This window comes from Nycticebus coucang, chromosome 1, assembly GCF_027406575.1.
Source record: "Nycticebus coucang isolate mNycCou1 chromosome 1, mNycCou1.pri, whole genome shotgun sequence".
NCBI classification, from domain to species: Eukaryota; Metazoa; Chordata; class Mammalia; order Primates; family Lorisidae; genus Nycticebus; species Nycticebus coucang.
Genome location: NC_069780.1, coordinates 96,960,788 through 96,985,700, shown reverse-complemented (window position 1 = coordinate 96,985,700; position 24,913 = coordinate 96,960,788). Strand labels below are relative to the sequence as shown.

At 40.3% G+C, this 24,913-nt stretch overlaps 1 protein-coding gene and 1 non-coding gene across 11 annotated transcripts in view; both read right to left on the bottom strand.

The window, feature by feature from the left end:
* Positions 1-24,913, bottom strand: part of SORBS2 (sorbin and SH3 domain containing 2) — a 231,929-nt gene that overhangs the window by 7,541 nt on the left and 199,475 nt on the right. For 9 of the 10 annotated variants that reach the window (XM_053584201.1, XM_053584209.1, XM_053584217.1 and 6 more), the window contains 6 exons: positions 22,527-22,615; positions 20,878-20,924; positions 17,108-17,222; positions 16,881-17,009; positions 15,247-15,447; positions 2,378-2,427 (listed from right to left, as the gene is read on the bottom strand). In XM_053584201.1, coding sequence (XP_053440176.1) covers positions 2,378-2,427; positions 15,247-15,447; positions 16,881-17,009; positions 17,108-17,222; positions 20,878-20,924; positions 22,527-22,615 — 631 coding nt within the window. Of the gene's footprint in view, positions 1-2,377; positions 2,428-8,420; positions 10,189-11,711; positions 12,447-15,246; positions 15,448-16,880; positions 17,010-17,107; positions 17,223-20,877; positions 20,925-22,526; positions 22,616-24,913 lie in introns of those variants that run through there. The other variant, XM_053584190.1, reaches the window with a different exon arrangement.
* On the bottom strand, positions 7,448-7,592 carry LOC128591941 (U4 spliceosomal RNA). The gene has a single exon (XR_008381711.1). It is a non-coding gene; the product is annotated as a U4 spliceosomal RNA (small nuclear RNA).

Sequence of the window (24,913 nt, the reverse complement as noted above, 5' to 3'; positions counted from 1 at the left end):
ATCTTTGGTATGTCCAAGAGACTGAGCAGTTGATTTCTACATGGTGCTTTTTCTAACTTCATCTTTCAAAGAGAGCTGGTCCTGCCTGGGCTGCTATTTCAATGGCACCTCTCACTTGGGAACAACCGATTCTGTGACTGAGCTTCTCAGGAGTCAGCCACGTAGGGAGGGAGGCAGGCCTGCTTCAGACCACACACACCAGCTGCTTGAAGGAGCTAAAAGTTCCAAAGCTAAGAAACGAAAATTGGCATGGATTCATACCTCATTTTTAAGTGACGAAAGCCAGCCTGTTTGTCAAAATGTACTCACCATTCTGGTTTAATTAGACCACAAAAAAGAAAAAACGAGAAACAAAACAAAAAAGGAGCTTTATGTAAATGTAAACAAACCCTCCAGAAATCCTCCTACCTCCACTGAGTTTCAAAATCAGTCTACACAACAGGAAACGCAGTCTGTTGCAATTAAAAATGCTGTTCTGGAAGATGTGGTGGTGACATGATTGATGGTGGTGGGGTCAGCATGGCTCAGAAAGAAATCTGTCTTTTCCAGTAGGAACTGCTGGGCCAAATGGAAACCCTCTCTAGAACTTGCACTTTTTCCCCAGAACTGATTTTTCCTCAACTCTGAATTGTAGTGATATAACCTATGTTCCTACTTTCGCGCAAAGAGATTTTAAATCAAAGAGATTAAACAATACCCTGTAATCCCACTAATTCAGGCCGTAACCAAATAGAAATTTAACAAAGAATGTTCTGTAATATCCAAAGCAGGACTGTGGAAATGTGCCTCCCTCCCACCTGTGTGGACTCTGTGGTTTCTTAACAACAAAATGGCCACGGCTGGGTATATCAACTCCACGTCACATAAGACAGTGTCATAATATAACATACCCTTTCATTCATAAACTCCTTAAAAGCTGTTTAACATAATGTGTTGGCAGTGCAATCAACTTAAATAGCCCTGGAATTTATTTTTTGTGATATGATCCTATCACCATTTGTATTCATAGGAGAAAAAAACAAAAACTTTAGAATTACTAGTTGTATTTAAAGTTTTCCAGTTAAGTGGCATTGTAAGTGATTATTATTTCCAATCTGTTCTTTCCACGATAAAGACTGTCCCTTAATAAGGACAATGGCTGTACTCTGGGAGAGCCAGTCTCAGTGACAGTCACTAAGTTTCAGGTCTATGAGGAGTGAGGAGAGGACCCGAGGAGGATGAAGTCACCGGCCACTGGCCAGGACCTGCCATGAGGAGGGGTCTTGTTAACCTGTTCCGTTCTGGGCCAGCAGAGTGTGGCAATGGACTGGGATACCCCGTGTATCTCAGGCACGCCTGGCAAGGCCCAGGTCCATGACAGCACCATCCAGGGGGTCTAGCTCCTGACGCACAGGACAGGCAGTAGCCAGCAGGAAGCACACAACCCGTGGACATCTGTCATGGGCAAAATGGGGCCAAACACACACACACACACACACACACACACACACACACACACACGAAGAGAATCTTAAAGACAACGTGTTATACTCTTCAGGTTGATTTAACTTCTGTATCAGAAAGGAAAGAGAATTTGAAAGGCAAGTTTGAAAAGGCATTTTCCTGGTGTTGTGGAAGGAATTTTCGTGTCACTGAGTGACAGTGAGGGATTTTTATTTATTTATTTATTTTGAGACAGTGTCTCACTTTGTTGCCCTTGGGAGAGTGCTATGGTATTGTAGCTCACAGCAACCTCAAATCTTGGGCTCAAGCAATCCTCCTGCTTCAGCCTCCTGAGTAGCTAGGACTACAGGCGGCCACCATAGTGCCCAGCTATTTTTAGAGTCGGGGTCTTTCTCTTGCTCAAGCAATCCACCTGCCCAGACTTCCAGAGTGCTGAGATTACAGGCGTGAGCCACCGTGCCGGCCGTAACAGTGAGCATTTTAATACTGCCATTTTCGAAAGACCCTTCTGAGTATGTCATTTTGGAATTATGTTATTAATGTCACCTTAGGTCTATTTTTACTTTAACCATCTCCAAATGGATATAAAAACAATGTTAGACTATTTCTGCGTGTCTCTAAAGCTGTAGTTATTAGTTACGTGGCCAGGAAAGGAGAGGACACAGACCTACAAGCCTTAGGAATCACTGCAGCATTGGAATGTTCTCCTGACACATAAATTAAAACCTTCTTGTACAACCACGAGTTTCTTTTTAAAATTAGCTCTGATCCCTGTCATAAAAGATGAAGACTATTGCAATTGCTCTGTATTCAGGAGTTTTTCTTTGATCTCTTCCCCTTGCCCAGCTGCACCACCTTAACATTTCTGTACATCAATCTTCCCTTTTGTGGGTCAAGGTTAGTCTTGAATTTAGAAGATAAGAATAATACTTACGGTTCCCCCCCACCTTGAATGTTTTCATGAGTGAACACAGGACGCTGTGGCTGAAATGAAATGATTTTCAATGTAATCAATGTTTAAACTGGTACTAATTAAAAGATAATTTGGATAATGGCATGGCACTTTTCTTGACATTTAATATTTCCTGTTGTAAAAAACCAAGAGGAAGGAAAGAAAACAAATAAAAAGGGTTTTCTGTGGGATTCATAATTAAAATATTTTGACGGGTGCTTTAAATTAAATCAAAATAACCAAGGTCCAAATGGTTTGAGCACATCTACAATCTAGTCTGTTCAAGCTTTAAAGAAGAGTTAGGGTTTTGTCCCATTGATTTTTTCAAAGGCCAGGAATACGGCAAGAATACAGAGAGCAAACTACCAGTATAGGAAGTACAGACACCTTCCTACAACGTTGTTCTCCAGCAATTTCTCAGACAAGCAGAAAATAAACCACATTCAGTTTAACAGCAAGGTATCCACATTCATTCTTTAAACTTTTCCTTCACAGACAACAATTTTCACATACAGTACACATGGAAATATCGGTAGGCAGACATCCCATGCTACATTTGAGTTAACATTCTCCGTTCTCAGTGTGGGGGAAACACATGCATTTTTTAAGAAGAGAAAGCAGAGAACTTTAGAATGCAACAAACAATATGCAGGTAACATGTAACATTTTACCTTAGAAGAGAAATATTGGTAGAAATTCCCCGTGCACTGAACTCTCAATAGAGTTTCTTTTCTTTTTAAACTAAGCATCAAGACCAGTATCTGTAATAGATACTTATAATATTGGAAATGACAAGCCTTAGCATCCCACATATCCACATTAAAAATTCAATGAATGAAAGTTAACATGTTTGTTGAATACATAAACTCAGTGTAATTTATATTGACCACCTAAATGTTACCTTTTAGGGAAAAAAAATGCATACAGTTCATTTACGATAGATTTAAAAAGCATTCTCTCTTCCAAATGATAGAAACATCATGAAATAAAATCAGAATCTGCGTGGCAATTCTACGAGTGACTTTTTGATGACGACTAATTAGTTATTAGATCCATGTGCTCAGATATCAGGACCAATTCTTGGATTTTCATAGTTACGAGTAGATTACTGACAGGTCAGAACTTTTTTTTTTTTCCCTGCAAATTATCATAGAAACTCCACTAGACCAACCTGCTGGAGGCTGTTTTCAGTCTATGATCTGGCCCCTTCCTAAACTCTTTGCCACCCTCTTTCTATCCATGCTTTTGATCAGAAGACAGGCATTCATGTTACTAAAATTTCAGAGTTTGAGTCTGGTAACTGGAAATATTTGTTAATACTAACAGTATTTTTAGAAATTTCATGAATTTCTAAATTTAAAAATATATGTAATGAATAACTTAAAACTAATGAATGGGTAAGAATTACTAGCCATGTGTGACTTAAGAGGGTAAAATGGTTTACTTCCATAAATCAATATAAAACTACTAACAATGTATCTATTATTAAAATTATTATATTTTAAAAATGATAAAGACTGAATCATTTTCCAGTCATTTTAAAGGTCATTTAATTCAAGACATTATTAAATCAATTTAAATATACAAGTTAATCATAAGCCTATAGCTTATAACATTCTTTCAGATTATCTTCCAATCCAAAAAAAGTTTATATATGGATAAAACTTTTTGCAGAAGTAAGATATGTGTATATCAATTGCCACTAATATTTTGTATTAATCACCCTGTCCTGTTTTCCTCAGTTTTTTCATTTTAAATTACTGAAGAACCATGTTCCTTCACATTTATGCCTATATATTATATTTTTCTTTACCATTTCTCTCTTTTTTGTTTTTGAAGTTAAGATTTATTTAGTCTTTTTTATACTATCATGAAGGACAACGATATAAACATTTAATACAAAGACCTGTTTTCTTCTTTTAAACTCTTTCTTAGAATACATTCCCAGGGGTAGAGTTTCTGGCTCAAGAGTATATATTAAAGTCACAGGATTTTGAAGATACCCACGTTAGCCACTGAAAAATGCTGTGTACACAAAGTTACTTAAAAATGTTTAATATGCCATATTTCATATGATATACCAAGATAGCTACTGTTCTCTCACAAAAAAATCCCAACACCATTTGCAACGTGTAGCAAAGTCATAAATGAGAAAATGTGATTTGTACTTAAGAGAAAATGTTTCATAAAATATACTTTATTATACTCTAAAAGTGGTGTGTCTCTTTCTACCCATTTAAGCCATCCTAGTATTTTTCTTTTCTTTCTTTTTTTTTTTTTTTGTAGAGACAAGGTCACTTTATGGCCCTGGGTAGAGTGCCGTGGCCTCACACAGCTCACAGCAACCTCCAACTCCTGGGCTTAAGCGATTCTCTTGCCTCAGCCTTCCGAGTAGCTGGGACTACAGGCGCCCGCCACAACGCCCGGCTGTTTTTTGTTGCAGTTTGGCCGGGGCTGGGTTTGAACCCACCACCCTTGGTATATGGGGCCGGCGCCTTACCGACTGAGCCACAGGCGCCTCCCCATCCTAGTATTTTTCAATTGAGTAAACGTTTTAACTTCTGTCAGGGCATCAAGTGCTTGGCCAAACTGGTTGGTCTCATTTCATTGGTCCCTTATGTTAAGATTTGAATACTATTTTAAAAATTAAGTTATTCAATGAATATAAGACAATCTACACTCCAAGTCTGTATATCCCCTTTCAGTTATCATCATTATAGTTTTACCCGTTTAATTGCTTTAATTCAACCCACCTCATAAATCATTTAAATGAACTGTCCCCTTGACAATTATGCAAATTGGGCCCTTGTGGCAAGAGTGTGGCTCCCTGAGTCCCATAGGTCTTGTGTTCCAGGGCGTGGCAGCTGGCTCTTACCTGTCACTCCCAATATGTCTTTTTCCTTCCCTTCTATGCTTCAAACCCTGCCCCCCTCAATCATCTGTTTTCTAGGCTGTTCACATCCTCAGGTCAGTTAATCACAGCTTTTCTGAACAGAGAAGTTGTACATCTTTTGTAATGGTGAGTTCTAGAACTGTCTGAAGCTTAACAGGAACCACCTCCTTGTTAATGTGGATGACTAGAAGCCAGTTTTAAGGAAAGTTGACCAATCACTGTATTTGAATTAATTTCCTTTAAAAGTATTTGACCAATAGAGGAATAAGTAGTGTTAATCGTTATTTATGAGGGCATATTTGTCTTTCTGTTTTTACCCTTGATCATTGGGGAGGCACCTCAGATCCGTGAACTGCACAAGAGGACAGTCCGGCCCCTCGGGGATCCCCCGCAGGGGCCACAGCAGTTTCCTTTGCTGGGTAAAGGTGCCCACGCCCACCTGACGCTTTCAGATGTCTGGGAGCTGGGACAGCTCCCATTGATCAGTTAATTCTCACGTGTCTCAGTCATGGAAAAACAATAAGGGTAACAATTCAGCTTCATTTTGCAAATTAGTAAACAAACATCAAAGATACTGGATACTTTTTTCTTAATATGACAAATAGGGGAAAACCAAAAAAGAAACAATAATTTTGGTTCACGCTCTATTGCAAAAGAGATTACTATGGTGAATAGAAGGCCCAACATGGTTCAAGTTGCTTATTGTGTCTCTCAGGTAGGTGTTTATGTTCTACACGGGTATTCCAGCAAATTCTCTCAGAAGACGCTCTGGATTTTCCCCACCTTGCACCTCTGCGCGCTCTCAGCGGACCTTGTACTGTGTCTGCACTCTGTCGCCCCCTAATGGCGAACTGTGCAGCAACAAGCTGAGAGTTGTTTCTACTTTTGCCTCGGTTAATTTGGGAAGAATATATATTTTTTAAAATTTCAGATCAATAGGAGGGTACAAACAATTAGGTTACGATGTTTGGTAAAATCAACGATGTTGATTTTTTAGGGAAAGTCTAGAAGAATATTTAAAATCCCACAGAGTAATGTGGAATAGATATTCACCTGTTTTCTTAACCATGTTCTTCCTTTCCTATATTTTCAATTTTCCAGGAAGAATTCCTCCTAAGGCATCAGTATTTTTGATATGTGTTCATTTCATTTTAACTATCTGTTTGGGCATTTCTATTATTCATAACTTCTTTTATATATATATATTTTTGTAGAGACAGAGTCTCACCTTATCGCCCTCGATAGAGTGCCGTGGCATCACAAAGCTCACAACAACCTCCAAATCCTTGGGCTTAGGCTATTCTCTTGACTCAGCCTCCCAAGTAGCTGGGACTACAGGCGCCTGCCACAACGCCCGGCTATTTTTTTGTTGCAGTTTGGCCGGGGCTGGGTTTGAACCCACCACCCCCGGCATATGGGGCCAGCGCCCTACCCGCTGAGCCACAGGCGCTGCCCTATTACTCATAACTTCTTAAGAGTTTTAAGATAAATATAGGACAGGCACACTCCTGGGTGTGGGACACAACTACAACAGGGACCTTACCTTGTAAACGCAAATATTGTAACCTAATTGTTAGTACCCTCATATTATTCTGAAATTTAAAAAGATAAATATAGGACAATGTACATGTGTGACATTCAGAAAGTTTTACGTGAACTTAAGAATCCATTTTTCAAGTGAATGCCTTATGATCACTGTGCTGGAAATTTTTGAGCAAGAATTATATTATGCTCATAATTCCTTGATAAGTCTTAGAAGCACAATAAAAATTACAAAAGCCAATGAAGCATCCTGCTATTTCCATGCTATCCTAAATATCTTTCTTCCTTAGCAGACTGGCAATCCTGTTTTATGTTTGCTTTTTTAGTGCAGCTCTTGTTTTTTATTCAAAAATTGAAACCAAAGAGACAAATTTTGGACATATGTTAATTTTGAAATCCAGAAGCAGTCACAAGCTACTGTTCATAAGGAAGGCGGTTTTTAATACCGTAGGATCTCTGACATGAGTAAAATACATACTCCCCTAGCTCAGATAGTGAGATCTAGATCATCTGAAAGCCATCTATTTATGTGAGCTTCTGCGGCATTACCTGCGTATATAACCAGCTGTATACAGTATTTGGTAATTCTTTCCTTTTTTTTTCCTTTGCTTAAACTGTCTCCATAGAGACTGTCAAAAATTGCCAATGCCTACTATACTTCAAATTGTCACAGCTAGGTATTGGGAGAAGTTTTCAATTCGCAGTAATTTTGAATGGTGCCTGGGATAAACATCGGCTAGGGTTCTGCCCCTGTGCAAAGCTAGATACTTCTTAAATAAGGATTGACTGTTACTTTAAATACTAATGAGGAAAAATCTTTGAAAGCCTTATAAGCAGTTCTAACGTTCTTAACACAATTTTTTCCCCAGAGAATGTTTGTTGTAGTGCTTTGCAACCAGAATTAGACGGAATTCTCCTAATAACAATACCATGGTTATGTTTATAGGATTATTTTTCCGTCATAATTTATGAGATATAAGATATCTCATATAAGATATAACTGCACATAAATTTAAAGAAAACAGAATATTTATAGTCCATATGAAGATATGTAACCTAAAACACAAATATATAATGTAAAAATGTGGCAAAGATAAAACCTCATGTGACCCAAAGCACACCACCTCGTTGACCCATGGGAAATTTATGGATAGGCCTATCAACTGCAGAAAGAGCTTTCTTTTGGTTTTGGCTCTGGAAGGTAGTTCAGTGGAGTCTCAAGAATCTCTGTAAACCGACATTTCCTCTCTCTCTCCGGCAACACAAATCTCTGCCTCAGCAACAAAGTGAGGTCTGACTATGCAGAGCAAAAAGCACAAAATGGCATAAATACAAACAGTACCTATGTTTTAAAAAATGGAAAAGAAAGGGTGGTGCCTGTGGCTCAGTGAGTAGGGCACCGGCCCCATATACCGAGGGTGGCGGGTTCAGGCCCAGCCTCGCCAAACTGCAACCAAAAAATAGTCGGGCGTTGTGGCGGGCGCCTGTGGTCCCAGCTGCTTGGGAGGCTGAGGCAGGAGAACCGCAGAAGCCCAAGAGCTGGAGGTTGCTGTGAGTCCTGTAACATCATGGCACTCTACCAAGGGCAGTAAAGTGAGACTCTTGTCTCCACAAAAAAAAAAAAAAAAAAATGGAAAAGAAAAATGCCTTTTAAATCAAGCCCTGAAAACCTGAAGTGCAGAACCATAGCTCTGTGATAAATCAGTTAAGATTAAACCAGGGTTCATTAAAACAGAAATGGTGAAAGCAATCCTGCCTTATATGCACAGATGAAAATTTCCAAACTCCTTGGCTGCATTCCTCAGTACCCTTTTGAGTCCATTTCTTCTAAAGAGCTGTGGATGTTATAGAATTAAGCAGTTAAAGGGAAAGTAATCTGACCTTTAACTTTAATCAATGCTGTCAAGAAATTGGGAATATGAAGAGTCCAGGGAGCAGTATGAGGAGAAAAGGGGGATCAAGTAAAAGTAACACTTACCACAGAGCAACAATACTTTGAAACAAGGATTATAGATTAAAAAAAATCCAAACAGGCTCAGCGCAATGGCTCATGACTGTAATCCCAGAATTTTGGGAGGCTGAGATAGGACAATTGCATGAGGTTGAGAGTTTGAGACCAGCCTGGACAAGATAGTGAGACCCCATCTCTACAGCAACCTCCAAATTAGCCAGGCATAGTAGTGTGGCCCTGTAGTCCTAGCTACTTGGGAGGTTGAGGCGGGAGGACCACTTGAGCTCAGGAATTTGAGACTAGCCTGAGCCAGAGCAAGACCCTGTCTCTATTAGAAATACAAAAACTAGCCAGGCCTGGTGCTGGGTGCCTATAGTCCCAGCTGCTCGGGAGGCTGAAGCAGGAGAATTGCTTGAGCCCAGGAGTTTTAGGTTGCCATGAGCTATGATTGTACCCCTTCACTGGAGTCTGGGCAAGAAAACAAGACTCTGTTTCAAAAAACAAAAAACAAACAAACAAAAAAACTAACTAAACCAAGTGAGGTTGGGCCTGGTGGCTCATGCCTCTAATACCAGCACTGTGGGAGGACCAGGAGAATGGATTACTTGAACCAGGGAGTTGGAGACCAGTCTGACCAAGATCAAGACTCCATCTCTACTAAAAATAGAAAAACTAGCCAGGCATTAGGATGGGAACCTATAGTCTCAGCTACTCAGGAGGCTGAGGCAGGAGGATTGCTTGAAAACAGGAGTTTGGGGTAGAGTGACACCATGGCACTCTACCCAGGGTGACATAGTGATACTCTGTTTAAAAAAAAAGTAAAGTAAAATAAAATAAATTAAAATCTAATGAGCAACAAAGAAGCAAACATCACTGGAGCATGTGAATTCAGTACTGTAAATGGCAGCGGTTTTGCTCTCTGCACTGCAAAGTGTCTAGAAAGCAGTGATTTGGAGAAACAGGAGACAGATGTAGGGAAAAAAAACAACAACACACACACACACAGGACCCTCATGTTTGAATAGTGGAGAATTTGATCATGTCCTTTTGGATTCTGGAAACCTCATGCACATGTAAAAGGGAAGCATGTTACCCAAAAGACTCAGGATCAGATTTTCGTGCTGACCTGATTTCACAGCTCATCATGAAATGATGCTCACTTCATGTCAAGGCTTCTCCAGCCCCGCTTTACAGCCAGTTCTTAGGTAGCGAAGACAACTAAGAAAGAGTCTGCCCACTGAAAGGGGTGTGGGGGATGGCCAGGATGTCTGCCACAAGGCGGCAATGTGCTGACCCTACCCTGTGGGAACCGCTGAGCCCTCTGACCGGCGGGCTGCAAGATCTTCTAGACATCACTGGGCTACGAGGTGGCTTACCCAGGACAAGGATCTCGTTTTTAAAATCAGCCTGGAAAAGGCATAAGAAGTTAGTTAGTCTTGTGGTCATTCTACAGCCCTCAGGAAGCGTTTTCCTGTTTTGGTTTTTCCGTGCACACACAGCATGCCACACTCTGCATGAGTAACTGAAGGGCGCAGTCTGGACACAGCTCGGCTCCCCAGCTGCTCACGGGGTTCCACACCACAGGCATCAGTTGCAACTTTAATGTGGGACTCACAGGCGCAGCAAAGGGAAGTTAGCACAGAGAGGAGGCTCGAATGCAACACAGATGCCAAAGAACATACCCTGGAAATACGGTTGGGTTCTAGATGCCCTTAAACCTGTTTCTTTGTGCTTACTGAAGAAATGCAAGGTTAAACACCAGCGGAGTTGCCAGTTTGCAAGTGTCACAAAAGAATCTGCCAACTGCCACAAAAGAATCCTCCTACTAATTTATGTCACTTTTGTAGAAGAACAAGGCTCAAGATAGTCAGGGCCAGAGATGGCCCTGTCCGTAGCCTCTGCTGAGCCTGCTGAGAGTGGGAACGAGGGGAGGCCGCAAGTCTCTCCTTGCTGAGGGAGTGACAGGCACAGAGCTGAGATGCCTCTGAATGTGATTCATTCCAAGGAAAATTAGTTATTGAAATAACTGACTTAGGGACATATTCGACTTACTGCAGTGAGTGATCTCGGTTATTAAACAGTGCGTTTTACACAAATGCAGGCTTGGCTGGGTTATTTTTAAACAGAGGGACTGTGGGGGAAATGACTTGTATAGTGTCGTAATATGAACCATTCTTATTATTCCGTAAGTTCAGTATCCGCCAGTAATTATACATGCTTTTTAATTCACAAGCTATACATTTGAGAGTTTTTTGTTTTTTTGAGAGACATTTAGAAGAAAAAGTTTCAGGCTTCAGGCTACTTCCTCCCTTTGTTGATTAAAACTGTTGTTCAAAGAGGATACAGGACCCTGTTCTTAAGTATTAATAGTTACTAACCCGAAGAGAATGATCTCTTCAGAAATGTCAAAAGGGAGCTGCAGTGCTATTTTTCTTTTTTGCTTTCTTTTTCCTTCTTTTTATTATTATTATTTTTTGATGTGCCATTACGTCAAACGTATCGTGTACAGTGTTCTCATTCTGTGCATTAATTCCATCATTTCTACAGCAGAGATATTAACATCCCACAGTTCAGAGGGCTTTGAAAATTTCAGATGGAGGGTTCTTAGAATACCGTCTGACACTCAGTGAGAGCTCGTCTATTAGCTGTCATTATTAATATTGAGACATCAGAAAGAATATGTAAATTATAAAGATTTAAATCTGAATTTAATAGTTCATGAGGAAACAATGGGATAACGGAATGATAGTGTATATTTACAACATTAAGATGTGTTTTCATGTACCCTTCCATCACGAGTTTATATGATGTGTGGTTTTTCAGTAAGAAAACTTGTTAAGGCAGGGTCAAAGTAGATGCTGATTAATGTGATTAATTGGACTAGCTAATCAGATCGAGACCGGTTAGTTCTTCAGGCAACACTAAAATACCTCAGTACTGGTTTTCGCTGCACCGCTGTCCTTGGGGATTCTAGGATGTGTGGGGGCAGTTACTGGGCATTTTAAGTGGTCAGGTTTCTCCTCTTCTTCTTCTTCGATGTGCAGGCTTGGTGTCACCTCTGCACCATCGTGGCCACACCCCGAGGTGTCTGGTTCTTGAGATTCTAGCCACGTGACTCCCTCACAGACTTCCTCATCCTCCTCTCCGATGGCGGGCAGACTTACAGGCAGAGAACCCACACTGGTACACGTGGAGGCCACAAACTTATCACCCAGGACTTCAGGCACCTTTGTAGCGTCTCTAAAACCCCTTTGCATTCTTGTTAAGTCTGTACATTTGCTTGGAGTCATCTTGCCAGGGTCCTGAAGTGGTTTTGCGGCACAAGGCTGGGCTGGTGCCAAACGGGGGACAGGTAACAGAGATGGAGGCGACTGGGCAGGCACAGAGGCTGGGGGCAACGGGAAGAGGACAGAGGGCTCCTCCCTAATCTCGAGGATGATCTCCTCTAGGGAATTTGGTTTGGCTTGGTCACCCAGTAAGGTTAAAGCGCCAAGCTTCTCCAACTCATCCAAGAAGTTGTCCAGAAAAAGAGATGGTGTTGGGACCAAAGGCGGGTGTGCGGGTGTCAGGGACAGACAGCTCTGGGCAGGTCCCGGGACAGCTGCCGTTCCCGAGCCAGGCGACGCTTTGTGCATGAGAGGAGGGGCCGGATCACTGGAAGCCAGCTTAGAAATGAGCAGGGATTACGAAGTTAAAAAAGAACAAAAACCCAAGAAAATAACAATAACACAGAGAAACCCAGCGATGGAGCAATGCAGGAAAGATGGGGGAGGGAAAATAACAATGATTTCATGTTACAACATAGACACAGGTTTGAAGATATTTTCAAGACCTCTAGATTTGAAGATATTTTGCTGAAATTTAATTGCCTGAAATAATTTCTCTTAATTAGAACAGTTACCTCAAAAATAAAGATACTAGTTTTGAAAGGGGTCTTAATCATCAAGCCGGACAAAGCTGTTACAGGGTTTAGGATGACAGACACCTTACGAGACCTGATTGAATAGTCTGCCTTGGAACTATGTCTAAAAGACATTGCAGGTTTCCAGATACTGATTTAGTCATGTCAATGACTCTGAAGAAATGTTAGTGCAGCATGAAAGCCAAGAGAGAAGTCCTTTTTATTTCCTGAACTGGTTTAGAGCTCTTGCTTCCTGCAGTAGTACCCAGTCTTTTAACTTTCACAATCTTCTCACGCCATGTTTGTGAGGTGATGACATTACCTGGTGCAAAATATTTTAGGCCATTGTACATGAACACTTTCTACGTGACTAAGTTCTGGAAAATGTTTTTCAAGAACAGAATGCTATAATGGGAACGAAACTGAACTTATGTAACTACTGCTTCAAAGTTTATAAAAAATCCAAAGTAAGTGTTTACAAAGAAAGGGCAGGTATGATGTGAAGGGAAGGGGAAGACTTCTGCTAAGATTCTTGTTCTTTTTTGAAAGGTTGACATTTATGTAAAAGGAAGGAGGTATAATTTATGAAGTCTAATCTCCTGAAGTAAAAATATACATCTGTATATGTCTTCATATTATCAGTACATTTTGGAAATATTAAATAAAACAGTAAATCCGTGTGTTTATGTAAGTCATTACAAGTAGTTCTAGAAATGCCACTAACATTCTAATACATTTATCTATTTTTGCTGCACTAGAGAAAATACTACATGCTGTAAGTATAAAGGCCTTGAGAGAGTGGTGGATGACCTTTCACTTTAGTTCTTTCAAGGGAGATGACTTGGGTTTGGAAAGAAAAAGAATCTTCACAAAGATTCTGGAGATGTGCTTTCTAGCTAATTGTTTAGGACAAAGCGTGACTCATGGAGCCAGCACTCTGGGCCTGCCTTTTTATAAGCGCATAGCACATTCCCCACTTAGCTTGTGACTTCTGGGCCCTGGAACAGAAATGGAGCACAGTTAAATTTATTTAGCTTTTAAAGGTCATCTCAGGCTTGGTGCACTGGCTCATGCATGTAATCTCAGCACTCTGGGAGGCTGAGGTGGGTGAATTGCCTGAGTTCAGGAGTTCAAGACCAGCCTGAGTAAAAGCAAGACCCTGTCTCTACTAAAAATAGAAAAACTAGCCAGGTGTGGTGTGGGCACCTGTAGTCCCAGCTACTCAGGAGGCTGAGGCAGGAGGATAGCTTGAGCTCAAGAGTTTGAGGTTGCTGTGAGCTCTGACATCATGGCACTATACCCAGGGCTACAGAGTGAGACTCTGTCTCAAAAAAAGAACCCACTGGGCATGGTGGTTCATGCCTATAATCCTAGCACTTTGGGGAGCTGAGGTGGGTAGATTGCTGGAACTCAGTAGTTTGAGATCAGCCTGAGCAAGAGCGAGACCATGTCTCTACTACAAATACAAAAATGAGCTGGGCACTGTGTTGGGTGCCTGTAGTTCCAGCTACTTGGGAGGCTAAGGCAAGATGATCGCTGGAGCCTAAGAGTTTGAGGTTGCTGTGAGCTTTGATGCCACGGCACTCTACCTAGGATGACAGAGTGAGAGTCTGTCTCAAAAAAAAAAAAAACCTCCAAAAACCAATTCACATTATGAGTATAGAAAGTAGAATAGCCTTTTCTAATTAACTAATTGAGAAAGCAAACTCGCTTTCAAATTACATACTGAGAAAGTAGTCATCTTTAGCTACTCATTCAAATATAACAACAGAACTACTCTAAAACTAATGAAATAAATTTGAAATCTTCTAATAACCCAATAACCTGTAACATTTTCATTCAAACTATTGAACAAACTGACTTATAGACTTTAATCAAAAAATTTTACTCTAACTTTCCTTCCATATTAAAAAAAGCCCCAGACTGGGGTGGCGCCTGTGACTCAAGGAGTAGGGTGCTGGCCCCATATACCAGAGGTGGCGGGTTCAAACCCAGCCCCAGCCAAAAAAAAAAAAAAAAAAGTCCCGGACTTTTATAAAATGTTGTCAGCCTAATAACCACATGTTCGTAAGAGGTATCATTTTGGGGATACATATAGTATGTTATGTTGTATATGTTTATATAGATGCATAAATATAAATTATAATTTTATAGGTACATATGTATATATAATTCTATTTATTTATATACGATTATATGAACAAAATTTATATATATAAAATCAAGCTTCAGAAAACATTTAGATACATAGAAATACAGATGTATATCATATAAAGTTTTATATTACTAATGTTTTCTCTTTCTCTTTCAATATTTTAACTTGAAAATGAAATTGGCCAATCAGTGGATCAATTGGTCAATTTTTTATGCCAGAACCTGTTTGCAATAAATTAAATTGCATCTACTGACATGTACTCACAGATGTAGAAAGATGATATGCAAATCCCTTTCTTTGCAATAGACATGATGTTCTAATCTAATCTCTCTAATATCCTAAAATCACACACTGGTTCTCTTACTCTCAGCTCCCCATATGACAGTAATCTGAGAGGAAATCTTCTTACCTTGTTTGAGCTTGAGCTGTAAATTCTATCACTGGAATAGCTGTGGTGTATTGGAGGGTCCGGGTAGTCCTCAGCAGCCTTTGTGTTCCTCCTAACGACCTCTACATAGGAAACCGGGAAGATGCCTTGTCTGTTGGTGCCTGGGATTTTACCTTCATACCAGTTTTGATCAACTCTTTTGAGAAGAATAACTCTATCTCCCTGCAATGAATGTTAGGAAATGGCATCAGACACAGAGACGTGATAACAAAAAACAACATAACTGTCAATGTTTTCTAGTAAACAATAGTTTTCCAATCGGGAACATTTTATATCTCCAGATTTTGTTTAATCAGGGGAATGCAAGTAAGGTCCTGGTGTTTACTAGAAAAATATAGATTATCAACATATGTGCAGTTAAAATTATCCACTCATAACATCAGAGTCTTCCCCGAGGATGTTTGGTTAATGAGAAGGGCTCCTACTGGTCCTCCGTGAAATGATCTGTGTAAGTTTTTCATAAAGCAGCTTAGGAGAACCGGTAGCATCTCAGTAACAGCATTATCATCCTATCTTAACAGACTCAGTGCTTTGGCCTTATAGCAGTGGTTCTTAACCACTGTATTAAACTGTATTAAAGGGCTGCGGCATTAGGAAGGTTGAGAACCACTGCCTTATAGGAAGAGCTACCGGAAGTGACCACACCTGTCAAGCTATCAGGTGCTGTTGCCCAAATTTGTGTCACCTGCTAAGTGCAGCCCCAGTTTTTGCTGTTTGGCGATAACATTAACAACCTTTTTCTGGGCTATGGTTCTGATTTAAATTTCATTTCATTTCATTTTAACTTATTTTATTTACTTTATTATTTTATCTTATTTTTATGTTTTTATGAGACAGAGTCTCACTCTGTCACCCTGGGTAGTGTTCCGTGGTGTCACGGCTCACAGCAACCTCAAACTCTGGGGCTCAAGTGATCCTCCAGTTTCAGCCTCTCCAGTAGCTGGGACTACCAGTGCCCGCTACAATGCTTGACTTGTTTTTCTATTTTTAGTAGAGATGGGGTCATGCTCTTGCTCAAGCTGGTCTCGAACTCCTGAGCTCAGGCAATCCGCCAGCCTCAGCCTTCCAGAGTGCTGGGATCATAGGCATGAACCATTGTGCCCAGCCTGATTCAAAATTTTAAACTGGATTCCATGGTATTGGTTTGATCACTGTAGGTAGCAGGAATAGTGATTATAGAAAGTTCTATTACTGCAAAAGCCAAGAATTCTATCGGAATATTTAGTGAGCGGTATGGCCTGGGCCCCACCCAATCAAAAGGGCTGCTGGCATCACCCTGTTGCAATGCACACCAGGTGGATGCCAGCCCCGGCCAGGAATACGAATGTTCTTAGTCCACTCTTCGTCATAACTTAGCACATGCAGATTAAAAAGAAAGAGGGCGGATTCAACATTGTCCCATCTAGAGGCTGGTTCTGCAGCCCATTCCAGACCACCCTCACGGGGGCCGTGTGCACATCTGGTGGCTCTTCCTACAGGAGCCAACGCAGAAAATGCAGGAAACACAAAAATGTCTAAGGAAGAAGATCACCTATTTTAGTTTTGAAAACATACAATCTTCTTAAATGTACCCGTGAAGACACGGCCCGGGTTACCTTTCTCAGTGATAGCTCCACATTGGTGTCTGCATTGAAATTGTATTTGGCAATTGCTTCTCCGATTTCCCCAGGCTGGGCTGGGGGAGGTGGTCTTGCAGGCTGTGCTTTGTCAGGAGGTGTGAGCTTCTATGAAAGAAAACAAAAAGACATTTATTCTTGAACTTTAGGGTGACATTTGAAACCACCACCACCCAAGAGGGAAGAGGGATGGGGGAAAGACGTACCTCAACATAGGAGATTGGGAAAATGCCCACTCTACCGTGGTGCTCCCCCTCGTACCAATTTTGATCAATTTTCCTGAGGATGTAGACAGTGTCTCCTTTCTTAAATGACAACTCCCTGAAATAGACATGTTGAAATAGTCTTTTTCTTGTTGCATTATACTTATTCTTAAGATCATCACCCTCAAAAGATCTGCTGTTTGTTTGGGAAATATACTTCCAATATTCAAAAATCTGTTGAGCCCAGTTCAATAAGGATTTTCCTTGCAAATTCTTCAAATTCACTTATAAAATTATAGCTCCAGAAATGATTTCAAAAAGAAGAAGTATAAGCATTGTATCAGCTTTAAATCAAATATGCAATTTAAAGGAGGGGATAGACCATTGCTATCTAATCATCAATTTATTTATAGTAGAGGCACTGTGAAACTTGGCAAAATGATGGATTCGTTTTGCACTGAAGTTTCTCTTCTCAAACTAGTTAGCTGATTAGTTACCATCCCTGCAACCCTCTGAAAATAAATATTGTGCAGTCTCTGAACAGAATTGCCAACATTGGAAAAAATTTTCTTTGTGGATCTTTGAAATTAGTTGACAGGTATTTACATAGAATATCTTGATCAAAATAAATCACACACACACACACACACACACACACACACACACACACACACACACACATATGAGCAACCTCAAACTCCTGGGCTCAGGTGATCCTCCTGTCTCAGCTTCCCAAGTAGCTGGGACCATAGGCACCTGCCACAACACCAGGCTAATATATTTTTATTATTATTATTATTATTATTGTTATTATTTTTTGTAGAGACAGAGTCTCACTTTATGGCCCTCGGTAGAGTGCCGTGGCCTCACACAGCTCACAGCAACCTCCAACTCCTGGTCTTAAGCGATTCTCTTGCCTCAGCCTCCCGAGTAGCTGGGACTACAGGCGCCCGCCACAACACGTGGCTATTTTTTGGTTGCAGTTTGGCCGGGGCTGGGTTTGAACCCATCACCTCGGTATATGGGGCCGGCGCCTTACCGACTGAGCCACAGGTGCCGCCCTATTTTTATTATTTTAATGGAGTGCAAAGATAAATATATTTTAAGTGGGAAGACACGCATCAATGCTAACTGTCTTTTTTACACCGTTTTTTAAAAAAGAAACATATTTTAAAGACAGTAACTATTTTTCAGTTTTGGCTGTTTCAAAGAAGACAGGAGTTACATTTTGGTATTTATAATCTTAATTTATAAAGACATTCATTTTGAGTAGTGAAGGGGCACAGTCCACTGTACCCTTGTAGGTGAATCAGTCTCATTTGTGCTCCTTGAAGTTATGAGACCCTGAGAAGGGACATTTCCAGTATTTGGGCTAGATATGAGTTTTGGGGGATATTCCTCCCCAGCTCACACAAGCGGCTTTGCTGAAAAATGCAGTCACGCCTTAAAGGAAAGAATATCCTGGAGGGCTCTCGCCAAGTCATAGCTGGAGACGGAGCATCTGCCTCGGGCAATGGACCGTTGCACTTAATCCCCTACCTCTATTTACACAAAAACTTTCAGTTAATCATATAGAGAAGTAGGTAAACAGAACAGAAAACCCAGCCCCTTTTGGTTCATCTCCATTGTTGTTTATCTCTAAACAAGATATTCTTGGTTTAGAAAGGTGTGTACGCACTTTGCTGGGATCATAGGGGTGAGCTACTGAGTCTGGCCAAAGCTTGATTTTTGTTAAGCCTTCTGAAAGCCTCTGTGGGCCATGGGTGGATTCCCTTGCTATTTTATATCCGCTGCCATTCCTTGGGGCTTTATATATTTAAGGAAGCTTTGACGGATTGTCACAAAGAAGAAATGAAATACACGTGCTCTAGATCATCATTTTTTTAAAACTGACATATAAATTGTCACACTTTGTCCAGAGAACAGCAATTAGGACCAGAGGGAGTGCAAGAGAAACAAAGCAAATGTTACTTATCTAATCTAATAAAAAGATGGAAGATTTTCTCTTTTTTTTTCTTGCGGTTTTTGGCCGGGGCTGGGTTTGAACCTATCACCTCCAGTATATGGGGCCAGTGCCCTAGCCCCTTGAGCCACCGGCGCTGCCCATAAGATGGAAGATTTTCTATAGGATTTTATTTTTTATTTATTTATTTATTTATTTATTTTTGTAGAGACAGAGTCTCACTGTACTGCCTGAAGGTAGAGTGCCATGGCGTCACACGGCTCACAGCAACCTCCAGCTCTTGGGCTTACGCGATTCTCTCACCTCAGCCTCCCGAGTAGCTGGGACTACAGGCGCCCGCCACAACGCCCGGCTATTTTTTTGTTGCAGTTTGGCCGGGGCTGGGTTTGAACCCGCCACCCTCAGCATATGGGGCCGGCGCCCTACTCACTGAGCCACAGGCACCACCCAGGATTTTATTTTTTACATAGGATGTAAGCTGTGTTTGATGTTCTAATTAATAGGATTGTTCATTCCTAATCTCAGCAGAGTTACCAAATTCTGAGTAGTTTTATTTTTTATATGTCTTCTGCCAGAGACAGGTTTTGAAACTATTAATTCATACTGTGTACATTTTTATGAATAAATATTTTGGTTAGCATACATATATATTCAGTTTAAACAACATAGTATAACTTAACAACAATTTATAGTGAATTCAACATGTATCTCAAATTCTACTGGAGACCAAAATTTCTTAAATGGGGTGTGTGTATGTGCCCATGGGCCATGAAAGATCTAGACAGCTCCCTTCTCTTTAAATCTACTAATGGGCTTAATATTAACTTCCTCAATACAGGCCTATCTGATGAGCAAGTCCCTAGAGAAAAAAGGCAGAAGAGATACTGCCACACAGAAGTAGGAAAGCATCAGCAACCCTAGAGCACAAGGGGAAACTGAGCTCACAGTCTTTATTTTTTATTTTTATTTTTTTTTATTAAATCAAAGCTGTGTACACTAGTGTGATCATGGGGCACCAAACACTGGTTTTATAGACCGTTTGACACATTTTTATCACACTGGTTAACATAGCCGTCCTGGCATTTTCTTAGTTATTGTGTTAAGACACTTATATTCTACATTTAGTAAGTTTCATATATACCCTTGTAAGATGCACCGTTAGGTGTCATCCCACCAATCACCCTCCCTCCGCCCCCCCTTTCCCTCCCCTCCCTTTCCCCTATTCTTAGGTTATGACTGGGTTATAGCTTTCATGTGAAAGCCATAAATTAGTTTCATAGTAGGGCTGAGTACATCGGATACTTTTTCTTCCATTCTTGAGATACTTTACTAAGAAGAATATGTTCCAGCTCCATCAGCTCACAGTCTTTAAGTGTTAAAGATTGAGAGGTAGAGTTTTTTACTGGATGAAGCTTTATACTTATTCACAATCCTTAATACAGCTGGATAAATGCATGTTACCTAATTCCCCCATCTAGGGTTAATGAAGTTGTAATTCATCCTTGAAATAAAAATTCTAGAAACAATGCTTTTTCATTTCTTTTTGTTTTTCCTCTCCTTTTGAATGTATTATGCTCTAATGTGCTTAGTATAATTTAAAACTCAGTGTTTTTCAGCTAAACTCAAAATGAAAATACAAGTGTCCCATCCCAGTTAATTCTAAAGGAACCATTTAATCAAGAGTAGACGGGCACATCGGCAATTGGACCTTACTAGGTCTAATCACAATGTTGCCATGTTCATTTATGAAAGTATTACTGACTTACTTAAAGTTAACTTAAAGCATATAAGGAATACTTATCTTACTTACTTAGATGTCTGAGCTTTAAAATCATAAACCGCTTTTGCAGGCAATTTCTGGAAAGAAAGGTAGACAATTAACATTAACTAAAAAATTTGATTTTCTTCAAGAAAGCAGTTTCACAAGCATTAAAGAAAATTCAAGGAATTATTACACACATATAAAGTAAATCCTATATTCAAGTAACAGGTAAATCAATTAGCTTTGTATTTAGACATTTAAGCTAAGCAGGAATATAAAACTTTTTGCCATTATATTTCATCTTAGGTAATAAGGTCGATTAATGCCATAATGGGGGAATAAAATGCCTCAGAGGATTCTGTCCTGGATGTCATTTTGACTGTTACAAAGAAGTGAAGTGCAGTGGCTCACACTCGTAACCCCGGCACTCTGGGAGGCCGAGGTGGGAGGCTCACTTGAGCTCAGGAGTTCGAGACCCCTGTCTCTACTAAAAATAGAAAAACTAGCTGGATGTGGTGGTGGGCTCCTGTAGTCCCAGCTACTCAGGAGGCTGAGGCAGGAGGACTGCGTGAGCCCAGGAGTTTGAGGTTGCTATGATGCTGTAGCACTCTACCCGGGGTGATAGAGTGAGACTCATCTCACAAACAAACAAAGAAACAAAGACTTTTCTTAGGATAACTGTGGAAGGTCAGTTGCTGTAAATTATAGATAGTCACAATTCCCTCTGAATCATAATAAGAAGATCAAAGTCATGGAGAAAGTCATCACCCCATTCACTGAACACTTACTAACACATTACCAAAGAAATATTAGCCCCATAAGCGCCAGGAGGCTGGTTAGTGGCCAAAAGTACAGGTGTGATGATCTTGCCTTCCCTGGAAGGTTCAGGAATCCTTCAGCACCTTGTCATCTGTCCACCATGACGTGACATGGCAGTGCCCACTCTGACTTTGGAGCCCACAAATCTCTCCCGGAGTCACTCTGTACGTGTCCTATGGCTACACACACCAGCTCTTCCTTCCCACCAACTAGTAGTCCCTTCGCCTCATTCTCTTTCCTTCAGGAAATCTGGACCTTCTTTGTGGAAGGGATCCTATAGGGACTATACTATCCTCCCGGAGTGCACACTAGTCAAAACCCTCATGGCTCCAACACAGGAAGAGGAAGAACTCCAGCCCTGGCTCAGAGCCATGGAAAAGTCAGCAGGCACGTGGTCCCCAGGAGCACTGCCCCAGAGAACTGAGCTGATTTAAAGGCTTTTTTTTTTTTTTAAAAGAATCTTCTCCTACAAAAGATAAGCCAGAAAAAGTTTTTTATGTAGAATTTCGTATTGATTTGCAATATGGTTGACCTTCCTTAGACCAGCAGGCCAGGAAACTGCACAGTGGAAATCTCCTCCCTCCATTAGGAGGCCCAATTCCGGACTCTTGCAGACCACAGCTGTTAATTCACGGGCATCAGGTCAAGACTTGGGGAGGCCTTTTTGCCAGGGCTGGGCCACAACTGGCTAGGATCAGGGTGCCAAACCTCTCTGAGTCCTCTGCTCAGGCCAGGAAAACTGTTTCTACTTCCTTGGTGTTTATTAATATTTTCACATTTTCAGTCTGGGGTATTTTACTGGTTTGGAGTGTCAGCTTGGCTGGTAAGTGCTTTAAGTATATTGTGGTAAAAGACTCCAGTGCCATTGAATTACCTACCTCCTTTTCTGGAGTTCCTCTTCTTTCCCTTGGCACACTTCTCCCCACATCGGTCAAGGTGGATGAGTAACTTCTTGGGGACTCTCGGTCTATTGGAAAGAACAGGGCCAGGCAGGGTGAGTATCCACTTAATTCCAACCAGACTTGCTTAGCCATTTTCCCTGGTGGTAATTATTTTTTTCCCACCAAATTTAGAGAGAGGCAGCACTATTAGAGACATGGGTATGACTCACAGGTAACTGTAAAGTCATGGTACAAGACACAAAAACAAGAGCATCTCTAAAGGGAAAATATCCCAGATTGCAGAAGTAACTGCATATAGAAATGTAATTGTTATCTTGCTGACTAATCATACCGCCACACCCGTCATAGACAACTTGTAGAGATTTTTTTCATCTCATTTTTTTTTTAAACTTTCTATTTCTATTCTTTTTGCCCCTCCAGTTTGTAATAACTATAAAGGCCCACCAAGGATAGAGAATTTGAAAAGAGCAACAATTTGTAGGTGCGGAAACATTTTGTGGAACAATTTTACAATGTTGTAATGGAAAAGAGACAAAACCAAAGAAAGCATGTTGATGACAAGAGTATGGTCACGTCCATTCTCTCCGCTCCCTTTTCTAAATACTTAATGAGTCAGAAGATGTCCATGGCTTTCCCTGTGCCCAGCTGATGAACTACCTTATCAGAAAGTTAATAATCATTCCGAGAAGCAAAGGAATAAATATAAAGCATCCTATTAGTTGCCAAATTGCTTGTGACTTACTGAATTCTTTTTGTTCATCTTAAAGCAAAGTGTAAATCATTATCATTACCTTACAAGGTTATGATTGCTAGTAGTTCTTAACAGTATCTTATACCTTGTTGTATTTATGTGTGTTATATATGAAAACTTAACTAGAGGTTAAATATAGTCTATGTTATAGAATTTTTACCAGCATAGTTGGATAAAATTTGTCAATCCTTTCTTTTATCCCTTCAATAAATTTAGTTATGCTGAATAATAAGAAGCATTAAAAATATAGTTGATTTTATTCACTTGTGAAAGAATTAAAAATGTCGATCCATAATAAGAAAACATTGTTTAAAGGTTTTGACTGCTTTGACTGAATGAAAGAATTGACTGTTTATAACAAGTGAAATAGACAGGTAAATATACTTTTATGATCTAGGGGTCTCATCATAACCATAAATTTTAAATTACTTTTACTAAACAATGGAATATAAACGATTTTTTCACTTGGGCAAAACACAATTGGAAAGAAAATATTTTATTAAAAACCAAAATATTCTTTAAATGCTCTTCAAAGACCTCTCAAAATATGTTTTAATGAAATTAGAGGCTTGGCACCCGTAGTTCAGTGGTTATGGCACTGGCCACATACACCAGGGTTGGCAGGTTCTAACCAGGTCTGGGCCTGCTAAACAACAATGGCAACAACAACAACAACAACAACAACAAAAGCTGGGTGTTGTGGAGGGTGCCTGTAGTCCCAGCTACTTGGGAGGCTGAGGCAAGAGAATCACTTAAGCCCAAGCTTTTGAGGTTGGGGTGAGCTGTGATGCCAGGGCACTCTACCCAGGGTGACATAGTGAGACTTTGTCTCAAAAAAAAAAGAAAGAAAGAAATTGGAGGTGATTGCATTAGGATATAAAAAACAAAACAACACAAAACAAACAAACAAAAAACTGGAGAGGGAGGCCAGGTGGGGCTCATGCCTGTAATCCTAGCACTTTGGGAGGCTAAAGCAGGTGGATGAGCTCAGGAGTTTGCCAGCCTGAGCAAGACTCCATCTCTACTAAAAATAGAATAAGATTAGCCCAGCATTGTGGCAGATACCAGTAGTCCCAGCTACTCTGTAGGCTGAGGCAAAAGGATGGCTTGAACCCTGGAGTTTGAAGTTACTGTGAGCTGTGACACCATAGCACTCTAGCCTGAGCAACAGAGTGAGACTCTCTCTCCAAAAGGGGGGGAAAAATTGGAGAAGGTAGCCAATTTCTTAAAAAATCAGATTCTGACATCTTTTAATCAGTGAACATTTCCAGTTGTAGAAACCGATTTTAAACATTTTGATTGACCAAATTCCTTTTTTAAAGCATGTTGCTATGTAACATGCTTAAAAAAATAGTATAAACCAAAGTTGAATACTACAAGTAAATTTGTGTAATAATAATTATTGAGCCATACATATTATAGTTCATATGAAATTTGAATTAATTCTTTTTGCCTATAGAGTTTATATTCTATACTATAAATTCTGAATTACTAGGGGTTTGAATCTCCTTTCTGTCACCACCTATCTCTGTGACTTTAGGCAAATCTTTTGTCTACTCTAGGCCTGAGTTTTCTAAATTGAATAGAATGCTTACAATAATGCCCACCCCCT